A 27,935-nucleotide genomic window follows, 5' to 3' on the forward strand; every position below is an offset into this window, starting at 1 on the left:
TTTTTTTCTCAATTAACAAAACAAAAATCAACATCGGAATGCAACAATCAGTTTTTTGTACTTTGTATTAAATAACTGGTTGTGCTATCCAAACACCAATTTTTAATTCTCACATCCTCTCAATTTCCAGCCATCAGATCGAATGAATTGAAGATCAGTGGACAAAAATTAACAAGTGTGAGAAGTAAAAAGAAGTGTGAACAGTACTACCCTAAATAAAAAGGCAGGTGGCATAACTGTCAAGGACTAACTCAATGCTTCTGAAACAATAATATACAACGCCAAATTGACAAATAATTGCAGTGAAAAAAATAAGCCAAAAGCAGAGACAGTGCTACATCCCATGAAAAAAACCTCGGCCAAAAATTTCAGGATCTAGGAAATGGTCTGTACTGAACTGGTACTAAATTAAATCGTCGACGACGACGACAACGACGACGCAGCCGCCTATTTCCCCGATTAAAAGCTTGTTCTACAATGTACAAATGCCAAATTGCTCGAACACATGCTCCCCCAAAACTCTGCCACAACATCGAAGGTTGCAATGAGACGCCAGTACCGAAGCTGCAACTGAACTTGCACTGCACCACCTCCCGGCCATTTACAAGAACAGAGGCGTGACAAGAAATCCGCTTCCTATTCGCATTAACTCTTCCTCTTAAAGGGGTTCGATTGTCCCACTTTTTAGTCTCTCCATCCGAGCCTGAAGCCCGGATAATGCCCTCTCATCCATAGGGAGAACCCCGCCCTGGAGGGGAATCTCTGATGCACGAGGAATCTGACCGGAGAGACTCTGGTTTACGTTGTCATTCACATAGATTAGTGGCCTAGTTTCTTGATCCGGGTTCCCAGCAGCCGCTGCCAATTGCATGCTCTTCATCCTCTCTCTAATCGCATCTAAGGTTCCGTTGGTCACTGCATTTTCCAAGATGAGTTCTAGTGTAAGGTCATTAAGGTCAACAAAGAAACAAGAATTGACAATGCACAAGGAAACAACGTAAAAAACAAAATACAATTACCTCCACCAATATATCTCTCATTCCTTTGGTCTACCAATGAGTTTTCGGTGAGACCTCTAGAAGTAATGGCATTATTAAGCCTGTTTTCTTCATCATATGATGGCGGTAGATTAAAGCTAGTTGGTTCGGATTTCACATTTAATGATTTTGAATCAAGCAAGGAGTTTGTGTGTACAGGGGACAGGGGTGCAAATTCAGGAGAAGAAGCATTTAGAGTAGCTGGGGGAGGAGTCGGCATTGGCAAACTTGAAGGCGTCCTTCCAGCTGCGGCATTCTTTTCCATCTGTGACAAAGAAAATGATAATTTATTTCTATGGCAAGGAAACCTAATTTACTTTTTCAGGAATCATTAAGTGTGTGCCAGAGGGAACATTTTGCCGGTGATAACGATGATACCGACCTGCGCCAAACCATCTCTAATATATGTCCGAAAAGCCTCGCTAGCATTTTGGAGTTGAGAGAATATATCAACCTGAAATAAGTATTACAAACTTAAGAAACAGAAGATTCATGCACAGAAATCAATTGCATGCCATGCAGGGGGCAAAAACCTAAATCACGTCAATAACTCCTAAAGACCATTGACACACATTACTTACTCTTGGGTATAGTTGGGTTATGCGGTATAGTTCATACAGACCAATGGTGCAGGTTTGCTTGTCGCCAATCTTCTTGAATATGGCAGCAAGTTCTTGCTGAAAGAGAAACAGAACCAAAGAATGAGCATAAAAAAATTTAACCATTTTAGAGACTCGTAAACAGACTGAAATTGTGAGGAACCACAAAAGAATTTACCGTTAAGTTTGATAAAGATAAACTAGGTTACAATATTTACCTTTAACTGTGCATCAGCAGAATGTGTGGCAGATGAAGGATTGTTTGCTGCTGAATCACCCCAGTGAGTTTGGCCACCAGACCCAGTTGATGTCAGCATCCTTGCCGCAGCTAAAGTCTGCCAGGTTGTAGCAAAAAAAGGAAATTAAGGATAAATCGAAGTCCCTGTATAATTAGAAATAGGACTGCAGAATTCAGTTATTACCTCAAGATTAAGATCAATGTAGGCAAGAATGATTGGCTGCGGTTTTACGTCTATAGGAACCATGGAAAGGTGACCTTTAATTGCAGCTCCACGAAGCTTCACAAGCTCATGTAGAACAGTCTTCACCATACGCAGTGGTTTGTCATCAGCACCAGCTCTGTAATGAATTTATTTTTCACAAGTCAGGAGAGAATAACATTGCATGAAAATGACCAGGACAGGATGAGGCGGGGGTTGGATTTCAGGAATCTTTTTAAACAATACCTTCTCCTAATCTCTTCCATCCCTAAGTCTTGTAGGTATAAATGGATGCTTTGAAGGATACGGTCCAGATCGACATCATATATTGTGCTTTGAAGAACCTGCGGCAGAGAAATGCTGATTTAAGAGAAACCTAAAGATTATCGAACACAAAGATTATGAAATGGCAACAAAGAAAGAAAGACTTGACGTATGCAGGTGCATGTGGGATACTTTTTTCACAGACAACACAGCTCATGAAAAAAGAAGCTGAATAGAAGGCCACGAATTCAGCAATACCTTTGTAAGTTTTATTAAACATTTGACAACCAAATCGGAGAACTTCTGGTTTCTGGAAGCAAATGATTCATTGGATGCAGGTGATGGCCATCTTGAGGGATCTAAAGGGCGTAAGAGGTTGATGAGAACAACAAAGGACGAAGTCCGATCTGCATTATCCTGCAAGAATACAAATGACAGTTATAACTGATGTAATACCAAAAATTAACATGGGGAAGCAAATGCAAAAACAGTTAGATATTAACCAGAATCTTTAGCATCAAAACATTCAAGGCTTTCAGGAGTTGGCTGCCATCATCCATATGGGGAACCCTTTCATCCAAAAGCCACAGTAGGAGCTCAGTGATTAGACTGTCAAGAGTACTTTCCTTGACAGCATAAGCAAGTCTTTTATTTTGAAATGTCTGCAAAGAAGTCCAAAAAATCAGAATGTTATGAAATAAGTTCGTAAAAGGTAATAATCTTTTACATAGTACATTTGGATCACATGAGCATGAATGAAAACCAAGGCAAGAATTTGATGGTATGTTTACCTGCATAAGAGTGTTCAAGACATATTTACATGACCTAGACGAAGCTCCCGTCAAACTGAAGTCAAAAGTCTTTGCTACCTATTTGAAGAATAAAAGGACGGAGAAACTTCAATAAACACCAGAGTTCGACAAGTCCAAATGGAGAAGCATCTATAATGAACTGTTACTGTACTTGCCTTATTTGCCAAGCAAGAAACAAGTCTATCAGAATCCCGCACTAGTTCATCCATAGCACTGCCTTCTGGATCATTAGTCGCCTGTGCCAACTCATGACACACAACTTTCATTCCTTCAACTGACTGCAGTACCAGAAAACAGAAACAAAGGAAAAAGTGAAAGGTGGTAACAAGGAAATATGCACAAGAAAGAAACAACTAAATTAAGATATGAAAACCTTGACCACAGTCTACGTCCCTTTGATTATAAGTAATAGATTGTTATCACATCCAAACTAAACGAGATAAGTTGCATACCTGCTCAGGAGAACCAAAAGAAATGATATCCAAAGCTTCATTCCAGTCTGTGGGGCCATTGGCACTACTGAGTACATTGGGTGGCACCAGCTGCCTCTCCATGTGAGGCTCAGGATGGCCATAGTTTCTCCTAGAAGAAAAATATCAACATATCCCACAAATTAGAGAAGTAATCACACTGGAAAACTAGATGTACTTGTACGAGATATAGTATATAAAAAACTGAAAATTTTGGGTATACCTAGAAAGCATTGGACCAGAAACAGATCGTGCAACCTCCCCGCTTTGCTCTGCTACATCCAGCCTATTGACAAATACAGAAAGATTTAAGTTTACATAACTTTTATCAAGCAATAGACTGGGGTCAGGTCATGGGACAAATTTTTTCACAATTCAAAACACTTATAAGATGGTTATCTTCTGAAGGAAGAGAATTTTCTGATTCTCAACCTGAAATTTTCTTTTGACTGAGATCTTTCGGTACCTAAAGTTTATTTGGGTACGATTTCAGAGAATACAAGCAGCCATTAACGCTTCAGGAAAGTTGGAAAAACATTATTTATAGTGATTTTTCATTAAAACAATATGATATCCAAAATCAGCTTCAGACCTGCAATCTTTAGAAAAGCTGATATGAATACTGATTTGTCGTATAAAGAAGCTTTAGGTTCTTTATTTGGGTACTTTACCAAAAATTAAAATGCTTTTTTGCTTTTCGGTAATCTTTGCCATCGGATTTGAAAGAGCAAACGGAAAATTTAGAACATATGACATTAACCCTCAGGTTGAGGTTCTCAGCTTAACCCTCAGGTTGAGGTTCTCATCTCACATCAATCTGCCAGTCTTCATTTCCTTTGGACTTTGGATGAGAAAGAGAGAGAGAGAGAGAGAGAGAGGAGGTGCTTAAAATTCCAAGAGACATTAAACTTTCTTGAAACAATAAAATAGATGCACAGTTAAGATGATGCAATCTCAACCATCCAAAGTCTTCAAGTCCAATGATATAAGAAGTGAGCAAAATGTGTACCTTGGACCAGACCCTGGACTAGTACATTACTTGTAATAACCCTAAAACCTAACAGTACAATTTATAGCAGTAGCAGTTCATGCAATTTAGTTAAAGTTTCCTATCCAAAACGAAGGATTCCTAGTCTGCTGTGTTCCATATTTCTAACTGAACAGATAAGTGATTTATACGTTCTCTTAAAGGAACTATGTAACTTCTCTATCTTCTATTAGTGTGCAAAAGTCAGAGCAAAAGCATATACCCAATTTCCCTGACAGAACGCCTCAGAGAAGCCCTAGCTTCGCCAGGCTTTCCTTCCTTCCTTTTCTCCATTTCTCGAACCTATAAAAAAAATTCTAATTAAAGGAAGAAGAAATAAATCACAGTACCTAGACTTAATTGAGAACATAAAGTTCGGCAAAAAAAAAAATTGAGAGCATAAAAATATAGACCTTCCACTTAAATCGATCATCTAGCATGCTTTTCTGAGCATCTGTTAACTTTCCGACATATCTCCATATGTCCTCACCTAAGGAAAGGATAAAAAAAATTGCTTGATGAGAGAACATATCATGTCAGTAAATAACCTTGGGCACATATTAACTATTAGTTTAGAATTACGACCGACAACTTTAGCTCATTATGTGGCATCATGACATACCAAGAATCTTATAACCAGTAGCTAGCGTATTTAAAGCAGCTTTCCTAATTTCACCATCTCTTTCTGCTGTCAAGCTCGCAACAATTTGCAAGGACTTTAGTTGTCCACTAATCTGTCAGAAAGATGTAGATGTAAGTATCCTCTAACACAACTAAGAAAAATGTAGTGTATACATGATTGGATATAAAACAGACAAGTATGCAAAGGCTTACCTCAGCTACATGGTGATCAATCAAATATCCAACAAGATCAGCACACTCAATTCGAGTACGGTTGTTCTTAGAACGCAATCCCTCCAAAATATAAGGGAAACTTTTTGCAGCGGTATATGCCTGCACAATTTGTTTGGTCAACTCCCGCATTTTTTCTCGCACTTTCTCAATGTTATGCCCGAGCTGCAGCACAAGATTCAGCATTTCTGTCAGTGAAATTCCATTCAAGCCTTCTATTAAATACAAAATATTCAAATCTTCCAAAGTCTGGCAATTAAAATAGAAACCTTCTCTATCAAGCATGGAAAAAATATGGCTGCTTCTGATTCAGTCAACATGTATGCCTCATCCCTAAATGTATCAAAAAGTTCTGGAAGAAATTCCAACACCTGTAAATCAGAACATATGTGGTTAGGATAACACACCTAGAAAACCGTAGCACTTAAAAAGCAGCAAGGAAAGAAGATTGAACGAAAATAAATAGACCATACCTTTAACAGGCATGTTGTGTTCGATTTACAAAATTGTAAAACAAACCACCTTAGCAGTATATCCAATACTTCAATAATTTCCTTTTTAATGGTTGGAAGTGCCTGGAATGCATACACAGAACATTGGTCAAACTAAGCAGGCGTATTTGATACAAATTGGGATATTAGGAATAGCAGAAAAATACCTTCTGTAGTATCTCAAGGCCATCAACTTGCTTCTTAAAATCAGTAGAAAGAAGCCGCCTATGCACATCCTCTCTAAAGTACTTCGTCATATCATTCTGCAGAAAATGCATGAGTAAAATTCTTTCATAAATGCAATGACAATGGAAAACACAAGTTAGGTGAAATCTGCACAAGTACAAACCTCAAGATCTTGAATCTGTTCTATCCGAGGCTCTTCAAACTTAAACTTCTTAGCTACCAATCGCTCTCTATCGTCCTGCAGTTCAAATACCCATTCATCAGTAGACTCAAGATTAGTATACAAGTTCAAATTCCATGCTACCACCATATGTACCTTAATTGAATCTTTAACATTTATCAAGGCCTGTGACTGCACAGCTATATCTTGGACGGACATCATTGAATTTAATCCCTTTGTGGGAATGGTCCTCTTTTCAATTCAAAGGACAATCAATTAATATGATCATAAGAATAACGAGAAATAAAAGAATAAATGCTATCAACTACATCAGAGGGACGTACTGAAGTAGCTTTGGCTCCATGCTTCAAAACTCCATTGGAAGCAGGCTTTCCAGCCTTTGTAATGCTTTTGGAAGTTGGGGCCATCGATATTGCTTTGGCTGACTCAAAAGATTCTAAGCGGAAACCATTCAAATTAGTTCAATGCATTACAAGCAAAAACACCAGAGCCAAGAATTTGACAATCACACCTTGAAAAGATCCATTAGGCTTCAATCGTTCAACAAGAGCTAAAGTTGGCCCATGAATATCTCTCAAAATCTTCTCAACCTAAACAGTAATATAAACAAATAAATGAGAAGATATCAATCAATGGAAATGTGAAAAGGAAAAAAACGTTGACCATAGTTGTCCAGCACGCTTACCGTTTCTTGCCCACTAACTCTCAAAATTTCAGAAACACATGTCTCTGCTGCTTTACGAACATCTGAGGATTTATCCTATAAAAGATTCCAGACATTCAAGTGATTTCAGCAGCGAGTAATATGTGAAAGCACTTAAGCTTATATAAATGTATTATCTTATGTACATGTATGTATATGTATATATACACATTTGTGTGTCCGTGTCACACAGAGAGTGTCTGTTTAACTTAAATTTTTTACATCATTGTAAGATGTTTTCAATGTGTGCTTTGATGGATGGACAGGGTTAAAATAAATAAGACAAGAATTTCTTATGATAAATAACTCATTCTCAATTACAATTTACCGTCAAAGCAGAGGAAGCTGGTTTCAAAAGATGAGCAGCATCAGAGAATTCACTTAACCCAGAAAGCTGTCTTGTCAACCACTCGAAAAGATCTTTCCGCCCTTCTGCACCAAGTTTGGCATCTGATATAGCTGCTGTAATATAAGGAACCTACAACAACATACTGTTACACTACCTGACATGAGACTCAAATTCCAAAACACGAATAGAGATAAAAGAGTCACCATTTTATCAAGATGAACAGCAGAGAGCCACGAGTCTAAAGCAGTTAAAGTGCATTCTCTCATATGCTTCTTATTGTCTCCTAGACATTTCAAAACATCCGACAGAAAGCCCTGCAAGTAACCAATTAATGCAAAAGTTCAACTGTATTAAAAACAACAAAACAGATGCGTCATGGAAGTAGTTGTCAATTTGGTTATAAACAAACCTTGCTGAACTTTTCAACTGGTGCGCCCATTGCAGAAGCAACATGACCAACAACCGTTAAGGTTGCAGCGACCAAGTTCTTATTGCTATCATATAAGCGCCCCCTTAAGGCACCAAACAACTCCGCTGGCAGTCAAACAATAAACAAGTTCTCAAGAAACTGAAAGGCAACTATTCTGTACATAACAATACATAAAATATATATATGGTTTGTACCAGTTCCAGTTGGCTGGATGCGCTTATTAGCCTCTTCTAAAATCTTATCGACGGCTTCTATTGACTCCAAGCGAACCTGGAAGACCCAAAAAAACACACACTCAATATAGCTTCTAACAAATGACAACTTTCTTAAAACAACCATTATACACAGCATAAAGAAACAACATAATTCAAAAAACAAGACCTTCCAATCAGGACTCTCCAAGCTCTTCAGCAGAGTAGGTGTGACCTTTCCACTAATATCTTCACGTGGAAGGCCATCTAACCCGCCTACAGAGACAGATGAAGTAGATTCCGTTGCCCTAACACTTCTCTTCAGAACCACAGAAGCACCCTGGAAAATAATAAAAGACATGAGTTGCCAATAAACAAGAAAGACTGATGTACGCAACTTTGACTATCATAAGAAATACCTCAAATGGATTCTTTTCATACTCCGTGTCCAGTGCACTGAGTAGTGCAGGTTTAACATCAGTAAGAAACCCTTTAATATCTGAAACATAAAGATAATCTTAGAAATGCCGAAATGAAGATGACGTATATGGAGAATTCTAATTAAAAAGACAAGTCACCTGGACCAACAAATTTATGTATAGCACCCAAAAGCTTAATAGTAGAGTTCCTAGTGGCAGCAACACTGGACTGAAGTCCAGTTTCTTTACAAAAATCAATCAAATCCTGTAAAACATAATATCCCCTTTATGTAAATAAATTACTATTGATGACTGGAACTGATGGAAGAAAACAAAATCAGCTAAATCGGAACGGAATCTAAAAACCTTAAGTTTCACATGTGAGACACCAAAGTCCTCAACTGCCGAAACCATCCACAGTACTCCCTCGCTGAGAACCTTAGGGTTCTTGTGCTCTTTCATAATTTTATAAAGCTACAATAAGCAGAAATACCAATCAATCATTGGAGAACAAGCAAAATATAGTGCATGCTCATGGGTATACGATTAAGCATCCTTGCTTCAGGAAAAACAGAAGGCATCCAGAAAAACGATGGCTATTAGAAGAATCAAATCTGAGCTTACTCTTTCAAAAACTAATCCTGGACCTATTGCTTCAGAAAAAGCAGTGAGGCACTTCATGGCATGAGTCCGAGTCTTGATATCTGCAACCCGTTCACTAATACCTGTTAAAGTGCACAACACCATTAGAAGGTAGATTTGATAACCGTATCGCTCATCCACAAAAAAACCAAGGAGAGACAGAAAGCAAACAAGCGCCAATCCTGATGTCTAATCTAAATTAAAGAAAGCTCACCCAGAAGACAAAGTACTACACATTTCTTAGGAAACTTCTTTGCAGTGGACGCCATATAGGTAATAACTTCAATAACCTGTTGCTGAACCTGCATTACTCAAAATACGTGTCTTAATAAATTTTACACCAAAACACTAATAAAAAATAAAAGCAAGCAAGAGATTATTAAATTTGCCTAACAAACTATTCAACCATAAACTACCTGAACATTTTTTTCACTCCAACCAGGGACAGCACAAAGTAAACGAACTAACATCTCAATTGACAGGTCAATGTCCTGTAAACCTTCTACTTGCTGTCTAAATGAGGATATGGCTGCAACAAAATCAAATCATGATTATAATAAATTCAACCCGAATATTGCATGGAAAACATGGGAACATCAACCGTGTCAATTGACCACCAAAGACAAAAGGCAAACACATTAATCAACAACAGGACACAATCAAAAGTATTTTACCATTGAAGAAAATACTAAATATACACACAATACAATGAAAAAAAGTTCATGGAATTTCTGAATTTAAAGTATCATATCAATTTATGCTACTCAATAAGAAATGTGTCCTAGCATCAATGAAGAAAAATCTAAACAAAAAATAATTGAGTCATTGGTACTGGTCATGGTAGCTTTCCTACTAGCAATATAACTCATCAGCATAACATAACTTCAAAAGGCTAAAATGGGGAAAACACGTAGCTTTGGTACCTAGATCATGATGTCAATTCCTACTACCAGAAGAAAATGCAAGAAGGTCAAAAAATTACTTAATCTAATACTAGGAATACATACTATACATTTTGACATGCATGTATCCAGAATGCATTGATGAGCAGATCTTAAACAATCAATGCTGGCCTAAAATAAATATTTTAGTGTAAATATAACCATATCTACACATGAAATTTTTTAGAAACAAGAGGCATAAGCTTTTAATGTCATAATCAATAACATTAATGAATAAGCTCATCACCAACCTTCAAGCCGCTCTTTCCATGCGCTACTTTTTAATTGAGAGACAGTTTCTTCTTGTATAAGAGAGCCTAATCTGCTTTCAATCTCTTCAAGACTCATTTCTCCTGGCTGTAACATTTCACAGACCAAAGGTGCAGTAAAGAAAACATCTTTATTAATGTTCTAGGAAAAGAATCAAAGAGCATGTTAATCAAAAAGTAAGTACCTCAACATCTTCAGGGGTTTCAACTAACTTAGAAGCTTTTGGCTGCACAGTTGCATCTCCTTTCTTACTGCCACCCAATTTAACAGATCCCGCTTTTTGTTTTGCAGGCTAATGAAAATATCAATGTGTCAACCATGAAACATAATGATGATAATTTATCCCACATAATTTCAAAAAAGGTAAACACAGATTAACAAGTTAGAGTGAAAATGAACTCACAGCTGCTTGAACAGGCCTCTTCCCACTAAGCATGCTTGCAGCTGACCTTCGAACAAACGCACTGTCCGTAGTCTGCATACAGTTTAGTCAACACAAAAACCTTTAGGATCAAAGTTAGTCTGGTGTCCAGAATGGTTATGGTAATCTAACAATGCAAAAGATGTAACAGGATATATTTATTTAAATAAGAGCAAAAAGACAATAGACAATAGAAGGCATTCCGACAACCAAACTGTAGTGTGTAATGTGAACCCTAAATTGACAGACAAGAAGAAACCTACCTCCAAAGAGGGTGCAGTCACACCAGAGCTTTGGGCTGTAGTTGGCATATCATGAGGTGTAGAGCAGAGTGAGAAATTGGAAATTTAAAGAGAAGTAGTCATTAGAAGTGCCAAAAAAGGAAAATGAACCTGAGTTTGCAGTAGTGGATGCACCACCTTCAGAACCCATAATCATTTCAGAGAGCTTCTTTCTTCTGACATCATCAAGTTTCTCAAGTGACCTTTCCAAGGGCCTCATACCAACCATCTAAAGAAAATGGACATGGGAGATATGAAATTAATGTCAGTATTTGCTATCCAAGCATAAAACACAAAACATAAACCGGTTTAATGCATTGAACATACTACCTTAGCTATTGCTGTCAAAGCTGAAAAGGATGCATCCCTCACTTCTGGGGTTCCATCATTGAGGCACTACAAGGTCCAGATTGTTTTGTTTCAGCCATTGCATACAATTACAAAATTGAAAGAAAAAAAAAATAGCAATGTATAGTTTAAACCCTGCTAAATGAAATTGTTCTAAAAGGTTTGCACCTATACTCATTTTTATATTTTAGTAATGTATCCCAGAGGATTGGTTTTGTGGACTGTTCTGGATTGGCTTAAACTGACCAAACAAATCATAAGACATGAAATTCCAACCCCCCATGCAATAAATATAGAGTTTTTTCTTACTTTTTTTTTTTTTGAACATATATGGAAGCATTGAGCACATAATATTCATATTTCAAAACATTACGAAAATATTAAAACAGAAAACAAGAAAAAAAACCAGCAGACAACAAAGGCAAGTGCACACTGACCTCCATAAATATAGGAACGTAGTCCTTGTGTAACTTTAAAACAACAGCCTTGTTGCTTGTTTCAATACAAAATGTCACCCAGTTCAGAGTCAATGAACGCACAAGGGGTACTTTATTTTTTACTGCTGTCTTAATATCTGCAATGAAAAGCATTCATCAAACATTAACCTCAAAAACTGCATAAACAGTAAATTAAGACAACAATCAATACCAAGAAGTGATAGATGATGTCAGAGCATACAAATAAAATACACAACGTGAAAATGATGCATAAATTACAGACTAAAACATAAAACCCGCCTTCAGCAATGTCAATGAGATTTAAGCAGCCAGCAGTATGCATTGCTTGAAGAGTTTGAGAGAGTGCCTCAGTCATAGTTGGCTTTTTTTCTTTCAATTTTTCCTATACCAAACAATAAAGAAAGGTAAGTATTGAATCATAAATATCTTCTAATCATCACAGATGATGTAGAATAAAATAAACTTCATGAGCTAAATCCTCAGGCTGTGTTTGGAGGAGAGATTTGCAAGTACCAAGGGATTTGCAGTGCTTGTAGATATAATGCTTTAAGAGGGATTTGCAAAGGACTACTTGAAAGAAGTCATTTGTAAATCCCTTGTTTAAGTCTTTGTAATGTGTTTATCCAAAACCCCTTGGTACTTGTGAATCTTCATCCAAACATAGCTAAACCCTCATGCAGTGCAGTTTAAATCCCTCTATCTAAAGTTTAGTAGTTCATCTCAGACAAATTTACCCAAAACCCCTTCATACTTGCAAATCATTCATCCAAACATGGCCTCAGTGAAATAAATTAATCAAGACAAAATATTGTTGGACCAAAACCATCATAATACATGACCATGAGAAGTAAAGGGAAAAGGTAATGAAGCATGCCAACAAGCAGAATAAAAGCTTTCCACTTCGAAACATCAAAGCAGGCATGGCAATATCAAGAGTGCAAGATATAAAAAACCACTTGAAATGCAAAGCTTCAACTTAAAAACTGAAAAATAATCAAATAAAACGAATATAGACAATAGGCATGGCAGTAGAAGTAACTGAGCTCTGGGATACCTCATAAGAGCCATAGTCAGATTTTCTTTAAACACATTTCAACATTAAACTAACAATGAACCTTCAAAACGGTATAGGAATAAACTTACAAGTAAACCTGGCAATAGAAATCGTGAACTTCCAGAAAAATGAGTCCTTAGACCCTTAGCAAGATTACCAATAGCTTGAATAGCTTCAACTGCAACAGCTATGTTCACATCTGTTACAAGCTGCAGGAGAAATATAGTTCATTGAGAGAAATGAATTGGGCAGAGATAAATCACTTACGTACTAAATCATCTGTACTGTTCTTGTAAAAATAAAACATCCGTACCCATAGGCAATGTAAAAAGAACAATGTTGAAGCGAGCAGAAAAATACTTGTTTCAACTAAAATACACAAAAATACCTTCTTTAATGTCCGACAGATTTCTGTAAAATCGCCAGGGGCAATTCTTTTAGTTGAAGCAAGCTTGGTTAGCTCTGCAACAGCCTCCTTTCGCTCTGACCACTTTGTAGCTTTCTAGAACACAGTGACAATATTGACAGCAATAAGCAGCTAGAAGAAAGCATGCATAACTTAGATCACCTTTTCTGATGAATGTAATATTAAATTCACATCCACTATGAAAACAAATAATTCACGTTCATTATTGAAAACAAAAATAAAAAATAAACTGCATTTTAAAATAGAGAGATAACACTGACCACTCCGTCCCAAAATCCAGACTTCTCCAGAGGAGTCAATATATCAACCGGATCAACAAGCTCATATTCATCTATTTCCTGAGGAGCTGACAATCAAGATACGTTCAGATAAGACTGATAAAATATATAAGCACAACAGATAAAATAGTGGCACTAGAATGTCTAAAGCAAAACATATAAAATTATTCTCTCACTGCAAGAAGATCTACATAATCTACCAAAATATCATTTGCGAAATGGTAAAGCATCTAGAAGTAGCAAGAGTCAATCACATACCATCTGCTGCAGATTCCTCCAAAGGACCAGGGCAAACTACTTCAGAAACAGCTTCCTTTTCTGGCTCCTTGTCTTGCTCCGATCTAATAAATAGAATTAAGATAATCCAACATAAGTTATAGCTACATAGATGTGTCCTGCCTACAGTTAAAAACACATTTAACAGCAGACTTTTCACCTGATTTTGCGAGATGGCCTGGCTGTCCCTGTAACATTTACAAGCTCAGCCTCCAACTCTTTTTTCTTCAAGGAAAAAGGGGGCAATAGAGTTATTCATTTTGCTAAGAAAAAAATTAACAAAAAGGTGCACGCAACATATAAAAATTTATCATACCATTGTATCCCTCATCTTCTCAAACAATATTGATTTAACAGGGTCCTTTCCTATCCAACGGCAGAGCTCAAGAGTAAGCCCTTTGGAACATGCACGAACATTCTGATCTTGATGGTCAAATAATTCGGGGAGCATCTTCAAAATCCTTTTTGGAGGAACAACTTTTGCGCCAAATTCACTATAACAGCGAGTAATAATATACACCAGTTAGAAGAACAAGTAAAAGACTAGACAAATAGTTTTCAGAAAAGAAATCTTGTGAAAAAACCTTAAGGCCTGAAACATGACATCAATTGCAGGCACAACAGCTTTGGAAACTTTGTTTTTTATTGCCTTCTCCATAGCATCCTACAATAAACCGCAACCATTGTAAATGTCCAAAAACTTGCTTCATCAACCACAGCAAAGAAAAATATGATTATTCTAAGATTTCACTATCATGCCAAACACAGTACACAGAAATCAACAAACAATTATAACCTAAGGCACTAATCTTGACTTAGCTTACTTAGCATGGCTCCAACCCAACAAGACACACTCCCTCTCTCCCTTCATTTCTCTCACCTACAGTCCGTGCATGCCTACATACGGACCAGGAGTAAGCAAAACTTCCAACCACAAAACTGGAATACCAATGCCCTCATTATGTTACATGCAGAAAGCCCTCTGCTTCTAAATTTTAATAATTTACATTTAGCTCATATGTTTACATTCGACAAGTCCTTCATGCCAAGACCAAAACTAAGAAACAGCTACCGGGACTAACCAAATTAACGGAAACAGCCACCAACTCTTCACAACTTACTGCCGCTACTACTAATACTACATTCTATGAGAGTTCAGTTGTAAACTATTGCAACTATAAAAAAAATTCGAGTCCACACTGAAGCGTATTACCATGCAAACAACCAACCCAAAAAGCATAACTTACCAAGAAAGCGTCCACGGCCTCCAATTCAACCCAAAGCATAAATGCAGCTTGAGCCTTTTCCACCGTCTTCGGCCTACCAGTGAGGCATTTCGCCACAATGGCATCACAAACTTCCTTGGCAAATCTGCAAGCACGCGAACTTTAAAATTAGCAATTCGAACAAAGACTTCTAACAAAACAAGTTCAAAAAACAATTAAGAAAAAAATAAACCTTCCGGCATCAGCATCCGCAGCTCGTAAAAATGCAATCAATGCATCGAGGGCCTTCTCTTGCACAGGCGAATTGGAATCCGCCAAAGTCTTCCGAAAAAGCGGACCTAACCAAAACAACACACACACAAACAAAATTACAACCACTCCAAAATAATGCAGACCAAGATTGTTCACAACCAGTAATTAAAAATTAAATTAAAACAAAATTAAAAACACACAAACCCCACTACCCCCCGAGTGTAATATCTCACCAAATTCACGGAGGCGAGAGTCTTTGGGATCGGCAACGGAGTCGCAGAGAGCGGCCAAGTCAATGTTGGCCTCGTTCCTCACCTTCCAGTTCTTGTGGAAGAGCCGATCATCCCACGGCAGTTTCTTCGCCTCCTTCAACAACTTCTCCTCCTCCGACATTTCTCAAATCAAAAAACCGAAAAATCTCCGTGCCCAAACAATCTGATCCGCCCAAATGCAAATGCAGAGCGCGCAGGGCCAGATCGGGATCCAGAATTTTTGAAAAAGCAATTCGAAGAACAAAACCTAAAAAGATATTGTAACCATAGAGTGTAGGGCAAGAGAGAGAGAGAGGGAGTGCCCAATCGAGGAGAGAGAGAAAATGACGCACTGTTGCTGTTTGGCTTTATTTGGACGGAAAGGGATCTCTCCGTTTCCTTCCACCAAAGTTCACGGATCGAGATTAGTGGTTTGATCAAATTTCAATGGTCTGAATCGACGAGATAGAGAAAATGATGCATGGAAAGGGATCTCTCCCATTCCTTCCAATAAGTCCACCAAGGGTGCGTTTGTTGAACTGGACTATCTCGGACTGGACTAGTTTTAGGAACTAAGCTGGACTGGCTTAGACTAGACTAAACTGGACTAACTTAGTGAAGCGTTTGGTGCAGTATCGGACTAAGAAGCAGAATAATTAACAAACTCTAAAATTATATTATTTAATCCCTATCTTTTTTAATATGTTTTTATAAATTATCAAATTATAATATTATACTATTTCATCTATATGTTTTTTAATACTTTTTTTTCTTTTCTTTTCATTTTCATTTTCTTTTTCTAGAATTCTCGTCTCCTTCCCCAAATCTCTCCACTTTCCCGTCCATCTCCCTCTCAATCTCTCTCTCTCTCTCTCTCTCTCTCTCTCTCTCATCAGCAATTCTATTCTTTTCACACATTCTCAGAAAGTCGGGTGAGGAAGTCGACAAGTATCCGACGAGTGAGGAAGTCGGGTAAAAAACCCACCTCACCTTCAATTCGATTACTAATCAGTCGGGTGAGGAAGTCGACAAATATCCGACGAGCGAGAGAGAAGGCAGTTTGGTAATTACTGGACAACCATGGCAGCAGATCCTGTATCAAACAACAAACCACCGTCATCTTCCAAGGCCCCAGATCTAGCCAACCCAGACTCTTCTCCGAGCTGGAGCCCATCGATTTGAGACCCGTTGGGAAAGTTGGCGAGCGAAGCAGACAAACGAAGAAGACAAGTGAAGCTGACGAACAAAGTCGGTCTTAGCAGTCCTGTTGTTTTCGGGAGGTCTCTGTAAGACCATCTAAGGAGGTTGCTAGTCGAGGCGAGTCCCTCGTAGTACCATTAAAAGTAGTCCGTGTTCCAAACAAACACTGGACTATACTCCAATCCAGTCCAGTGAGACTTAGAGAAGCCAAACAAACGGGCCCCAAGTTCACTATCCGAACCGTTAAGAATTCTTATTTATAATCGTTTGATCAAATTTTAATTGTTTTGATGGATGAACTTGCTAGACTTGATGAAAGTGATCCGGTGAGAATCCTTTCCTATTTAGACGGCTGAAGCGTTACGAGGCTGCCGTTCCAATTTTACTCCATTTTTCCTTTTCAAATTTTGTCACCGTTTGACAATCGATGGCGTTTGGGCCGTCCGATTAAAGTTGCCCGTTGAAGTGTCGCCATTTTGACCTTTTATTTCAAATTAAAGGCCGGCATTGCGGGAGATTCCGGCTACGTAGTTGTGAGCGCGACGCAGTGGATCGCTGTCTGGTCCGGTGTAATGTCGTTTTCGCTTATTCGAGCCTTAACGACACGAGACCGTTCACAAGTCCCCCACATCAAACAAACAGTCGGCGAAATCGAACCTTCTCTCTATTTGGGTTGGGCATGTGGTTTTGGATTTAAGGCCCATTAAGCTTCAACGGGAAAAGGCCCATGGGTCTATGAATAAAATGGACATGGATACTATTCATTGTTGTGTAGTGGGCTGTAACGTGAGTTTTTAATCAAACGAGGAACATAGATACCATTAATGGCCGACCACACTTATTTTTGTTAATTTCTCAATTTCGAGCGTTAACATGTATTCTCAAAGCTTGTAATTAGTTAAACGCCATGTCAGTAAGCCAAACATACTTTTTACTAGTTCACCGAATCACCATAAGTTTATGAAACAAATGTAATAGTTTTTTCATACTAATAGATAAGTAGAAAACTTGTAAAAAGAAAGTCAAAAGTTTAAAACCAATTTATCGCTGACCCCTAGTACCGTAGTACATATATCTTTGTACAAAATAACATTCTTTTAGAAAAAAAAAACTTACCAAATTTAGAATGAGTTGAGAAATTAATGATTTCAGACAAATCATAAGAAAAATTGCTTAAAATTGTATTTCATATGACGAATTTAAAAGTATGTATAAGTTCATATACATTTCAAAAATTGTCACCTAATACCAAATTATTCTAGGTGAAAGGATGAAAAAAATTAAGGTTCAACTATAAAATTATTTAACAATATGATAAGTATTCAAATTACTTACAAGCACATATAAGAATCCTTATTTTTTCGATGTAGGATTGATACTCTCAACCCACTCCACTTGCTACGATTTTTCAAACCTAACATGAGAAACATCACAGCTTAATTATAAGCTCGTACAAAGGCCATCTCCTTTGATTAATGTAGCGAACAAAGCGGGGCACTTGAACTTCACCCGCAAGACAACCTGCATTGATATTACGAAGAAAGTTGAGATTGTGGTCTCTCCTTTACTCAGTGCGATTGATACTCTTAACAGAGGGGATTGCGGATCTCGGGATACAAGTCGAGTGCTTTAATTGTCCAAGTATATCAAAACCCCTCCGTTTCCTCGCACTCCCTCCTCCACCCTGCCCAAAATACCCACCCACCACACTGACTCACTGAGCTCCGTCGTCTCCGGCCGCCGAAAACCGCCGGTGAGCTTTGCTTTCGTCTTTTGTTTTTCTTCCCATGCGATTCAACTCGTTTCAATTTTCCCCTGTTCAATTTTCTTTTTTTTTTTCTCGTTTTCATTTTCTTCCTCTATTTGTTTGTGATACAATATTCGAGAAGCGTTTGAGGAACGATATATTGTAGATTGTTCATAGTTTTGTTAAGCGATATCGTTTAGTTTGGCAATGTCGCTAGGGTTAGTGTTTATCATGGATTCAGTTGTTTCTGTTATTGATTACTGATTATGCAGCTAGGGTTTATTTTCTTTTGGGTTGCACGATGTATTTGTTTAATTTCTTTTGTGTTGTATATAATGTGTACTGGGTTTTGTAATTTTTAATTGTATAATCTTTGAAATTTCATTTTGGTTTCTTGTTAGATTTGGATATAAGTAGGCAGTGACACTTTTCGAGTTCGCAGCGGACAGCACCCCTTCATATAGCATCGCCAAGATGGCGAACTTAGCAATGACCGGTATACTGGAGAAGGTATGTTACTTTTAAGATCGTGTTTACATGATATGCACTAATTTGTTTGTGGGAGCATGTTTGTTGGTGAAAGGAAGATGAATTCTCACCCGTTATTTCAGCTATGATGTATGTGTTTATATATGTTTTGACTTGTTTGAGTTTGTTTTACAGATGACTGGCAAGGATAAGGATTTCAGATATATGGCTACTTCTGATTTGCTGAACGAATTAAACAAGGATAATTTTAAAGCTGATTCTGATCTTGAGATAAAGTTGACAAGTATTATTATACAGCAACTTGATGATGTTGCTGGTGATGTATCAGGGTTGGCCGTGAAATGGTATGACCCATTACACAAACAGTTGTTTTTGCTCTTATCTGTTGGTTACACCATGCTTCCTTTAATTCGGTTCACCATTCATTGTTGTCATTGTTGTGCACGTAGTTGTTATATAAATGTTGTTGGTGAATTGTAATAAAGAATCATACAAAATTATAATGCTTTCTTAGTTCTTTGCTAGTAAAGTAAACTTGTTTAAATTTTAGATATATTGGCACAGTTTGTAGGTTGATTAATAGAATGTTCTGGAAGTCTGAAGAAGTTTCAGGCACGGATGCTTTCAAGTATCATGTCCTTAATTGTCTGACTCACATCTCCAAATTGAAGTGTCCTAGTAATAAAAAAAAACTAGTCATGATCTTTCTTTGACGTCTTATCTTGTTTTGGTTTATAATGTCTATAAGTGGAATATCTGGAATAAAATTTTATGATATGGAAATGCTGCAGTAGAAGGTTTATGCAACATTTAATTTGATTCTTTGTTTGTTATTTTTATGTGATACTGCAGTCTCGTTCCCTTAGTTAAGAAGGTCAGCGAGCCACGAGTTGTGGAGATGACAAATAAGCTTTGTGAGAAATTGCTAAAGGACAAGGAGCATCGTGATATTGCAAGCATAGCTTTGAAGACTATTATTGCTGAAATTTCTACTCAGTCTCTTGCGCAGTCTATTCTTCTATCTATTTTGCCACAGTTGGTTAAAGGAATTACTGATCCAGTGAGTTAATAGATCTCATACTTGTTACTTTATCATAGATACTTTTCCCTTTTGGGTACTTACTCTTTCTATTATTTAATAAGTTCTGCACTACTAACTTGGAGACGAAGTAACTAACGAGATTGATGATATGCACATGCATTCTACAAATTCACATCCATGGTGACCTTAGATAAATTTGAAATTTGTAAGTAGCCACACTTTGGAAAGTGTGAAGGCTGTGTAAACAATGATAAGGTTTTATAACTTTGCAGTTTTACTATCACAAAGAATTGATGTGTGTTTATCTCGGTATTTTATTTTCTTTTTAGCAACTGTGTTAGTAGAAGGAGAATTGGTTCTGCAGGCTATGTCTATGAAGAAATGGAATTACAGAGTGAAAATTGGGGTAATACCTGAAAGGGAAAGGAAATGAGTGATTAATATCCTCTAGTTAATTGATTTGTGATCTCGTTTGAATAAAGGCTCATAAACTAAGAATTAATTCAATAAAAAAGGGATTATTCAGGTTATGCTATCTTTCATTTCATCTGTTGTCATCTGTTTTGCCATTTTTGCTTTACTATTCCCAGATGCCGACTTTGGTTTTTATTTCTGATTTGTTGTGCTGTAATCCCAGGGAATGAACCATGAGATAAAATGTGAATGTCTTGATAACTTATGTGACGTTCTTCATAAGTTTGGCAATTTAATGGCAACCGACCATGAGCTGCTATTAAGTGCTCTCTTGTCTCAGTTGGGCTACAATCAGGCCAGCGTGAGGAAGAAAACTGTGTCATGCATTGGTAAGATTCACCGGTTCTGTTGTACTCCCTTATACTTATAATACTAGTTCAAGAGAGTCGTTTCCTTGATTACCTCAACTTTATTTTGCTTTGCCTGAAACAAGTACAAGTTCTTAGGAAGATCTGAAGGCCCTTTGGAAAATCTATTGACTTTTGCGACCAGTCACAACTAGTCTGTTTATACTATTTTGGGTTCTTCTTATTTATTTCTGAAATCTAAAAGTTGTCCAAGCTTAACTAATCATCCTTTCCAAGTAAACATGTACAAAATACCATGTATTGAGAAACCTGTTTGATTTGGTGCTACCATGCTACAATAGTTCATTCTTGTGGAAGTTGGTATTAACAAGTTAGATGCAGCTTTGTATTTTTATGTTCCATAAATAAAATAGTTGATTAAACCGTACAAATTGTTTTGCCTTCAGCATCTCTTGCTTCGAGCTTGTCTGATGATCTGTTAGCAAAGGCAACCGCTGAAGTTGTCCAGAAATTGAGAAATAAAGGCACAAAATCAGAAATGACTCGTACAAATATTCAGATGATTGGTGCTTTAAGGTGAGCTTTGTGGGTTTTAATGAAATGCCTTTGGTTCCATTTCCCTGTTTATAGTTGAGGTAATAGAGGCTGATGTTATTCACTTTCAAGTGGGGAGCAATGTATGGCCAAAAATTGGGGTACACGACTGTTCCCATGGATATACAAGCATCTGCTTTTAGTCTTAGAGTTAACTTACTTTTGGTAACTAGTTTATATCACTGTGTGCAGTCGTGCTGTTGGATATCGTTTTGGACCCCATCTTGCTGACACTGTCCCAGTGTTAATTAATTACTGCACAAGTGCATCAGAGAATGACGAGGAGCTTCGTGAATACAGCTTGCAGGTACTGTATATTGGTTCTTTATTGTTTTGGTATTTTTCATTTTATTTCCAGGATTATATAAAAGGTGTGTGCATAATAAACTGATTTTATTTATACTATATTTATAAATTTGGTTTATACTCATATATGATTTTGACTGCAGGCATTGGAGAGTTTTCTGCTTAGGTGCCCCAGGGACATTTCCCCCTATTGTGATGAAATTCTTCATCTTAACTTGGAATATCTAAGTTATGACCCGAACTTCACTGATAACATGGAGGAAGATACTGATGATGAAACTCATGAGGAGGAGGAAGATGAGTATGTGTGTTTGAGGTTACATTTGATTCATAGTCACAGAGCAAGAGCTATACATAAAATTTCTACTTATTCTGGCTTCTTTATTATGTTGTAGTGGGAGTGCGACAGAATATACAGATGATGAAGATGTCAGCTGGAAAGTTCGAAGAGCAGCAGCTAAATGCTTATCGGCAATAATTGTATCTCGTCCTGAGATGCTTTCAAAGCTGTATGGGGAGGTATCTTTGAAATAGCTCAATTATGTTAATTTTTCTTTCACACAAAAGTAGTTGCTTGCATGATTTTGGTTTTCTCTATGATATTATTAATATGTGGGTTTCTGCTTTTCTGCAGGCTTGTCCAAAATTAATTGACAGATTTAAAGAGAGGGAGGAAAATGTCAAGGTATGCCAGAATGAACATCTGTTAGTTTTCCCTTGAGATTCATGGGGCTGGTTGTCTGATATTATTTCTCTGCAGATGGACGTTTTCAATACATTCATTGAACTGTTGCAGCAAACTGGAAATGTTACTAAAGGACAAAATGATATAAATGAACAGAGGTAACTTAGTTGTATAATTGTGTGTTATCCTATTGTCAAATCACATGCAGTTTGTTTTCGTTCTTACCTCTTCTCTAGTGTTTTCTTGGACGAGTATGATTTTAGAAATTTTAGATTCTTAACTGGGGAATTGATTATTAAAAAGGCTGTGTATAGTTCTCATTACTGCTTTATTTTGCTCCTTCCACAACTTTAGGGAGATCTGTCAGCAACTCCTTGGGCTCTCTATTTCATTTTTCCCATTGCTTGAGTTGCATGGTTTTTCTGGTTATCAAGAATATATGATGTAATAATGGTCAAATTATTGGCATATTTTGCAGTCCAAGATGGCTACTGAAGCAAGAAGTGCCAAAGATCATCAGATCTATAAATAGGCAGCTACGTGAGAAATCTATCAAGACAAAGGTAAGAATTTCTGATGCCCCTTTCGGGTGGGTTCATTATGGGCATAATATGAAGTGAACTATATAACATTTATCTATTTGCAGGTTGGCGCTTTTTCCGTTTTGAAAGAACTTGTGGTGGTCTTGCCAGATTGCCTGGCGGATCACATTGGCTCACTCATTCCTGGAATTGAAAAAGCATTAAATGTAAGTATCCTATTCTCTGAAACTGGAAGTTTACTCCTTAAAGTTTAATACAAGTTTCTCTAATGCTGATATTTGTTCTCTTTAATTTTGTTTTAGGATAAGTCCTCTACCTCCAATTTGAAGATTGAAGCTCTTATATTTACAAGATTGGTGTTGGCATCACACAATCCTTCTGTTTTCCATCCTTACATCAAGGTAAGTACAGTAATTCTTACATCAAGGTAAGTACAGTAATTCTTACATTTATGCTATGCTATGAATATGCTGATATGATACATTATGATAGTGAGAAATAGACCACAAGGTGCACTTTGTGTAGGTATGGTGACAGTATCATTTATAAACTGATATTATTGCAGGCTCTTTCTAGTCCTGTTTTATCTGCTGTGGGGGAGCGTTATTACAAAGTCACAGCTGAGGCATTAAGAGTGTGTGGGGAACTTGTCCGTGTTGTTCGCCCAAATATTGAGGTGAATTGATTGGCACCCTGAGGAGGCTTGATGCATTGTCAAACCACTCTGCTTATATTATTTGGATTTTTTCATGTAGGGAATTGGTTTTGACTTCAAACCTTATGTTCATCCAATATATAATGCCATAATGTCACGCTTGACAAACCAAGATCAAGATCAAGTCAGTATAATTTCTCGTAGATTGTACTTTACGAATAATTCATCTTAAATGTTTTTGTCTATATTGTTGCTCATGTCTATTCTTATTCAGGAGGTCAAGGAATGTGCTATATCTTGCATGGGTCTAGTTGTGTCAACATTTGGTGATAACCTTGATGCTGGATTACCTGTATGTCTTCCTGTTCTTGTTGATCGAATGGGAAATGAGATTACTCGACTTACAGCAGTGAAGGTAATTTGTTTGCTCACTTTTGTGATTATGTGCATGTTCATTTTCAGGCTTTCTTCTCTCGAGACATACATACGGGGTCCTATATTTCAATGTTTGTGTTTAGTTATTAAGGTCTTAAGTGCTTTTCTTCCAGGCATTTGCTGTCATAGCTGCTTCTCCACTGAAAATAGATCTATCTTGTGTGTTGGAGCAAGTGATTGCAGAATTGACTGCATTCTTAAGAAAGGTGCGGTAATTTGTTTAATTTGATGTTGAATTGATAATCTTTTTACAAATAATTTTTATGACATTTGCTTTAGAACCCCCCAAAGGTGTATGGAATTTTTTCTGACATTTTGTGCTATTGTGGAAATCAGGCTAATCGGCCATTAAGACAGGCAACATTAGGGACCTTGAACTCCCTAATTGTTGCTTACGGCGACAAAATTGGTGCTGCAGCTTATGAAGTTATTATTGTAGAACTTGCTACACTGATAAGGTTCTGTTGTTACTTCACCATTTTGTTTCTTTTTGTTCTTTTTATAATATCGTGTGATCATTAGCTGGGTGATTTAGTTTCTGAACCCTAGTTTCGTTACCCCTTTACAGTGATTCGGACTTGCACATGACGGCCCTTGCCCTGGAACTCTGCTGCACCTTGATGGCGGACAGGTCTAGCCCAGTTGTTGGTTTGGCTGTTAGAAGCAAAGTTCTTCCGCAAGCACTAACGTTAATTAGAAGCTCATTGCTGCAGGGGCAAGCCCTTTTGGTAAAAAAATTTCTATCTGGTGTTATGATATAGAAACTTTGCACATGTTTGAAAACATTCTTCGCTGAATTATGCAGGCATTGCAAAACTTTTTTGCTTCCTTGGTGTATTCTGCAAATACAAGTTTTGATGCCTTACTAGACTCTCTTCTTTTGAGTGCTAAGCCCTCTCCTCAGTTGGGTGGGGTTGCAAAGCAAGCTTTGTATTCAATAGCTCAATGTGTGGCCGTCCTTTGCCTTGCTGCTGGTGACCAGCAATGTTCATCTACTGTGAAAATGCTCACTGAAATTCTCAAAGATGACAGCACTACAAATTCAGTAAGTCCTATTCGGGAAAAAAAGAGGAAATATATTCAGTTAAGGTTATATTCACAGATGACAGTGATTTGGTGGTTGTAAGCAAAATGTCATTGTAAAGTTGACGTAAACTAATAGATTTTAGACAATTTATTAGTATTCGGTCATCTTTGTTGATTGATTGTAGAGATCCTTGTAAAGATGGCGGTGGTTTGGGGTAGAATGATGGGATTTAGTTGATTTATTATTATTTATTACTATAATTATTTTTGAGCCCAGTATAATTGCTTTCTTTTTCTTATGATACAGGCTAAGCAGCACCTTGCTTTGCTGTGTCTCGGGGAGATTGGGAGGCGGAAAGATCTAGGCTCCCACAACCATATAGAGAATATTGTCATTGAGTCCTTTCAATCTCCTTTCGAAGAGATCAAATCTGCCGCCTCCTATGCTCTTGGCAATATTGCTGTTGGTAACCTACTCAAGTATTTGCCTTTTATTTTGGACCAGATTGACAATCAGCAGAAAAAACAGTATCTCTTGCTTCATTCTCTGAAGGAGGTGCATTCTTCTGAACTTTAAAGCCTGATTTTGTTACCTGTATTGTCTGTTTTGTCGTATTTAAGTTTGTATTCATCCATTTTGCAGGTCATAGTAAGGCAGTCTGTAGATAAAGCAGAGTTTCCGGATTCCAGTGTTGAGAAGATACTTAATTTACTTTTTAATCACTGTGAAAGCGAGGAAGAGGGTGTTCGCAACGTAGTAGCTGAGTGTCTCGGTAAAATTGCACTTATCGAACCCGCAAAACTTGTTCCTGCACTTAAGGTATTTGATCAAATGACCCTGTGCCCTCTGCATAATCTTTATGATTAAAATATTTGATGAGTTGCAGTTTCATATCTATGGTTTCTAATCCTAAGTTTCTATAGGAACGAACAACCAGTCCAGCTGCTTTCACAAGAGCTACTGTTGTCATTGCAGTTAAATATTCGATAGTTGAGAGGCCGGAGAGGATAGATGAGATTTTATACCCTGAAATCTCATCATTCCTGATGCTTATTAAGGATCATGACCGGGTAAGTCTTAGATTTCTGATGCTTGATATGCTAAATAAAGTGCTTGAGTTAACCATCTTTTAGTTTTTTCGTTTCCCTTGATTGTTGCTGTTTTCAGTATTGCGTTAGCTGTTATGTTCTTGGTTGGTTTGGACTTTTAGACTTTGTGGTGACTGATTTGGTATGGCCTAATGCAGCATGTGAGGCGTGCGGCTGTGTTGGTTTTAAGTACATTTGCCCACAATAAGCCAAATCTGATCAAGGGGCTACTGCCAGAGTTGTTGCCGCTTCTTTATGATCAAACTGTCATCAAGGTTGGTTGAGTGTTCTGAACTTTGTCCCTGTGTTATGTGGTTGATAGACTGCCTTTGCAGAATATAGGACATCCATGGTATTACTACATTTCTAGCATTATTATCTGTCTTGCGTAGAAGTCCGAGTTCCTTTTCTTCTGCTGTCATTTGGTTTGCATCAGTCGATCTTGGATGCTCAGCACCATCTATCATTCATTCATTTGTTTTACCTTGTGTTAGCCATGGGTTGGTCTCTTATTTCGCTTGAAAATCCTGGATGCAGAAAGAGTTGATCAGGACAGTTGATCTCGGCCCTTTTAAGCACATTGTAGATGATGGGCTTGAGTTAAGGAAGGCTGCATTTGAATGCGTGGACACATTGCTGGATAGCTGTCTTGATCAAGTGAACCCTTCGTCTTTTATTGTTCCACATCTTAGATCTGGTCTGGATGGTGAGTTTCGTTTTTGTTCATGCATTTTTGAAGATGGATAGTTAGCATGTGATGCTTATTAAATTTATTACCTTTTAAACTGAATTGGATTCGCTTTTCCAGATCATTATGATGTTAAGATGCCTTGCCATCTTATCCTCTCAAAGCTTGCGGACAAGTGTCCATCTGCAGTACTGGCAGGTCAGTTAATTCACCGATTTTTCTTCCCTGAGATTCAGAAGTTCTGCAGTTTATTTGCAATCTAAATATTTCTATCCTTCAGTGCTGGACTCGTTGGTGGATCCTCTCCAAAAAACTATCAACTTTAAGCCGAAGCAAGATGCTGTCAAGCAAGAAGTAGACCGCAATGAAGACATGATTCGCAGCGCTCTGAGAGCTATTGCGTCCTTGCACCGTATAAGGTTTTTTGCCCTTGCTTTATATTCTAGTCCATCTGTACATTCTGCACGAAATTCATGTTTGTTCTCCTTTCCTTACTCTTCGCGTATGCGTTTGTTTTGAACTTATGACATTGAACGAACCTTGTAATGCTTTTGTTATATGTTGTTATCCTGCAGTGGCGGAGATTGCAGCCTTAAGTTCAAGAACCTTATGAATGAAATTTTAAAATCTCCAGCGCTCGGTGACAAGTACGTTTCTATCCGAAATGAATGACCTGCCTGTCTTGGCGTTGTCTGCAACTAATAAAAAGAAAAAGAGATTGTATCGCTATCATATCGTTATTGGACATCTGCGGGCTTAAGCTTTTCTGCGGCGGAATACAAGAAATAGAGGGAGGTTGTACGAACATGTTCTCTTATTGTAGCAATACCGGTTATGGTTCTTGTATAGGTTTAAAGCAATTGCGTGGTTTTGGCCTTCTGCAACCGTATTTTTGTAACGCGATATCAGTATCAGTACCGTCTTTTTGTATTCCCTTGGTTAGCATCAAGATTGCCGAATTTTGCCTTTCCAGTAGGAAACAAGTTTACTACTGAAAACACGCGTATTGGTCGGATTTGCAGAAGGAGCAACAATGGAGATAACAAGCTCTTGTTTAAAGACGAAAAGCAAACTTTGGT

General features: G+C 37.6%; 2 protein-coding genes across 4 annotated transcripts; one reads left to right on the plus strand and one right to left on the minus strand.

Moving 5' to 3' along the window:
- Positions 1 to 39: 39 nt before the first annotated feature.
- LOC103444546 (protein MOR1-like) lies at positions 40 to 15,954 on the minus strand. 3 transcript variants are annotated; one of them, XM_008383498.4, is made up of 54 exons: positions 15,559 to 15,954; positions 15,306 to 15,411; positions 15,095 to 15,218; positions 14,432 to 14,511; positions 14,164 to 14,341; positions 14,008 to 14,072; positions 13,830 to 13,912; positions 13,554 to 13,639; positions 13,255 to 13,368; positions 12,956 to 13,075; positions 12,092 to 12,194; positions 11,792 to 11,928; positions 11,337 to 11,402; positions 11,118 to 11,235; positions 10,989 to 11,023; positions 10,708 to 10,779; positions 10,489 to 10,596; positions 10,286 to 10,391; positions 9,510 to 9,622; positions 9,308 to 9,395; positions 9,076 to 9,176; positions 8,818 to 8,925; positions 8,611 to 8,716; positions 8,452 to 8,531; positions 8,223 to 8,372; positions 8,036 to 8,111; positions 7,821 to 7,945; positions 7,615 to 7,725; positions 7,391 to 7,540; positions 7,045 to 7,119; positions 6,871 to 6,949; positions 6,683 to 6,795; positions 6,495 to 6,590; positions 6,342 to 6,416; positions 6,160 to 6,255; positions 5,975 to 6,076; positions 5,771 to 5,872; positions 5,484 to 5,666; positions 5,272 to 5,383; positions 5,063 to 5,139; positions 4,873 to 4,952; positions 3,846 to 3,908; positions 3,605 to 3,734; positions 3,308 to 3,430; positions 3,132 to 3,209; positions 2,844 to 3,002; positions 2,599 to 2,757; positions 2,323 to 2,420; positions 2,059 to 2,215; positions 1,855 to 1,971; positions 1,619 to 1,714; positions 1,420 to 1,491; positions 1,020 to 1,302; positions 40 to 915 (listed from the first exon to the last, which is right to left on the minus strand). In XM_008383498.4, exons 1-54 carry the CDS (start codon positions 15,716 to 15,718, stop codon positions 659 to 661), a joined length of 6,051 nt encoding a protein of 2,016 aa, XP_008381720.3. In that variant the 5' UTR covers positions 15,719 to 15,954; the 3' UTR covers positions 40 to 658. The 3 variants fall into 3 exon arrangements, with proteins under 3 accessions (XP_008381720.3, XP_070677184.1, XP_070677185.1); XM_070821083.1 differs by having other exon boundaries at positions 3,132 to 3,205; positions 3,304 to 3,430; XM_070821084.1 differs by having other exon boundaries at positions 3,605 to 3,739; positions 3,878 to 3,908; positions 15,559 to 15,922.
- A 2,292-nt stretch (positions 15,955 to 18,246) lies between these two features.
- On the plus strand, positions 18,247 to 27,786 carry LOC103444556 (cullin-associated NEDD8-dissociated protein 1). The gene is made up of 29 exons (XM_008383508.4): positions 18,247 to 18,529; positions 18,925 to 19,033; positions 19,187 to 19,356; positions 19,865 to 20,072; positions 20,692 to 20,857; positions 21,283 to 21,412; positions 21,623 to 21,737; positions 21,880 to 22,037; positions 22,132 to 22,255; positions 22,371 to 22,421; positions 22,497 to 22,579; positions 22,900 to 22,984; positions 23,068 to 23,169; positions 23,266 to 23,364; positions 23,529 to 23,639; positions 23,719 to 23,802; positions 23,893 to 24,033; positions 24,167 to 24,259; positions 24,390 to 24,511; positions 24,622 to 24,781; positions 24,859 to 25,098; positions 25,387 to 25,635; positions 25,723 to 25,899; positions 26,004 to 26,150; positions 26,327 to 26,443; positions 26,706 to 26,874; positions 26,977 to 27,054; positions 27,137 to 27,275; positions 27,432 to 27,786. Exons 2-29 carry the CDS (start codon positions 18,998 to 19,000, stop codon positions 27,526 to 27,528), a joined length of 3,651 nt encoding a protein of 1,216 aa, XP_008381730.1. The 5' UTR covers positions 18,247 to 18,529; positions 18,925 to 18,997; the 3' UTR covers positions 27,529 to 27,786.
- The last annotated feature ends 149 nt before the right edge of the window (positions 27,787 to 27,935 follow it).

The sequence above is a fragment of the Malus domestica genome, chromosome 01, assembly GCF_042453785.1.
Source record: "Malus domestica chromosome 01, GDT2T_hap1".
Taxonomy (NCBI): Eukaryota; Viridiplantae; Streptophyta; class Magnoliopsida; order Rosales; family Rosaceae; genus Malus; species Malus domestica.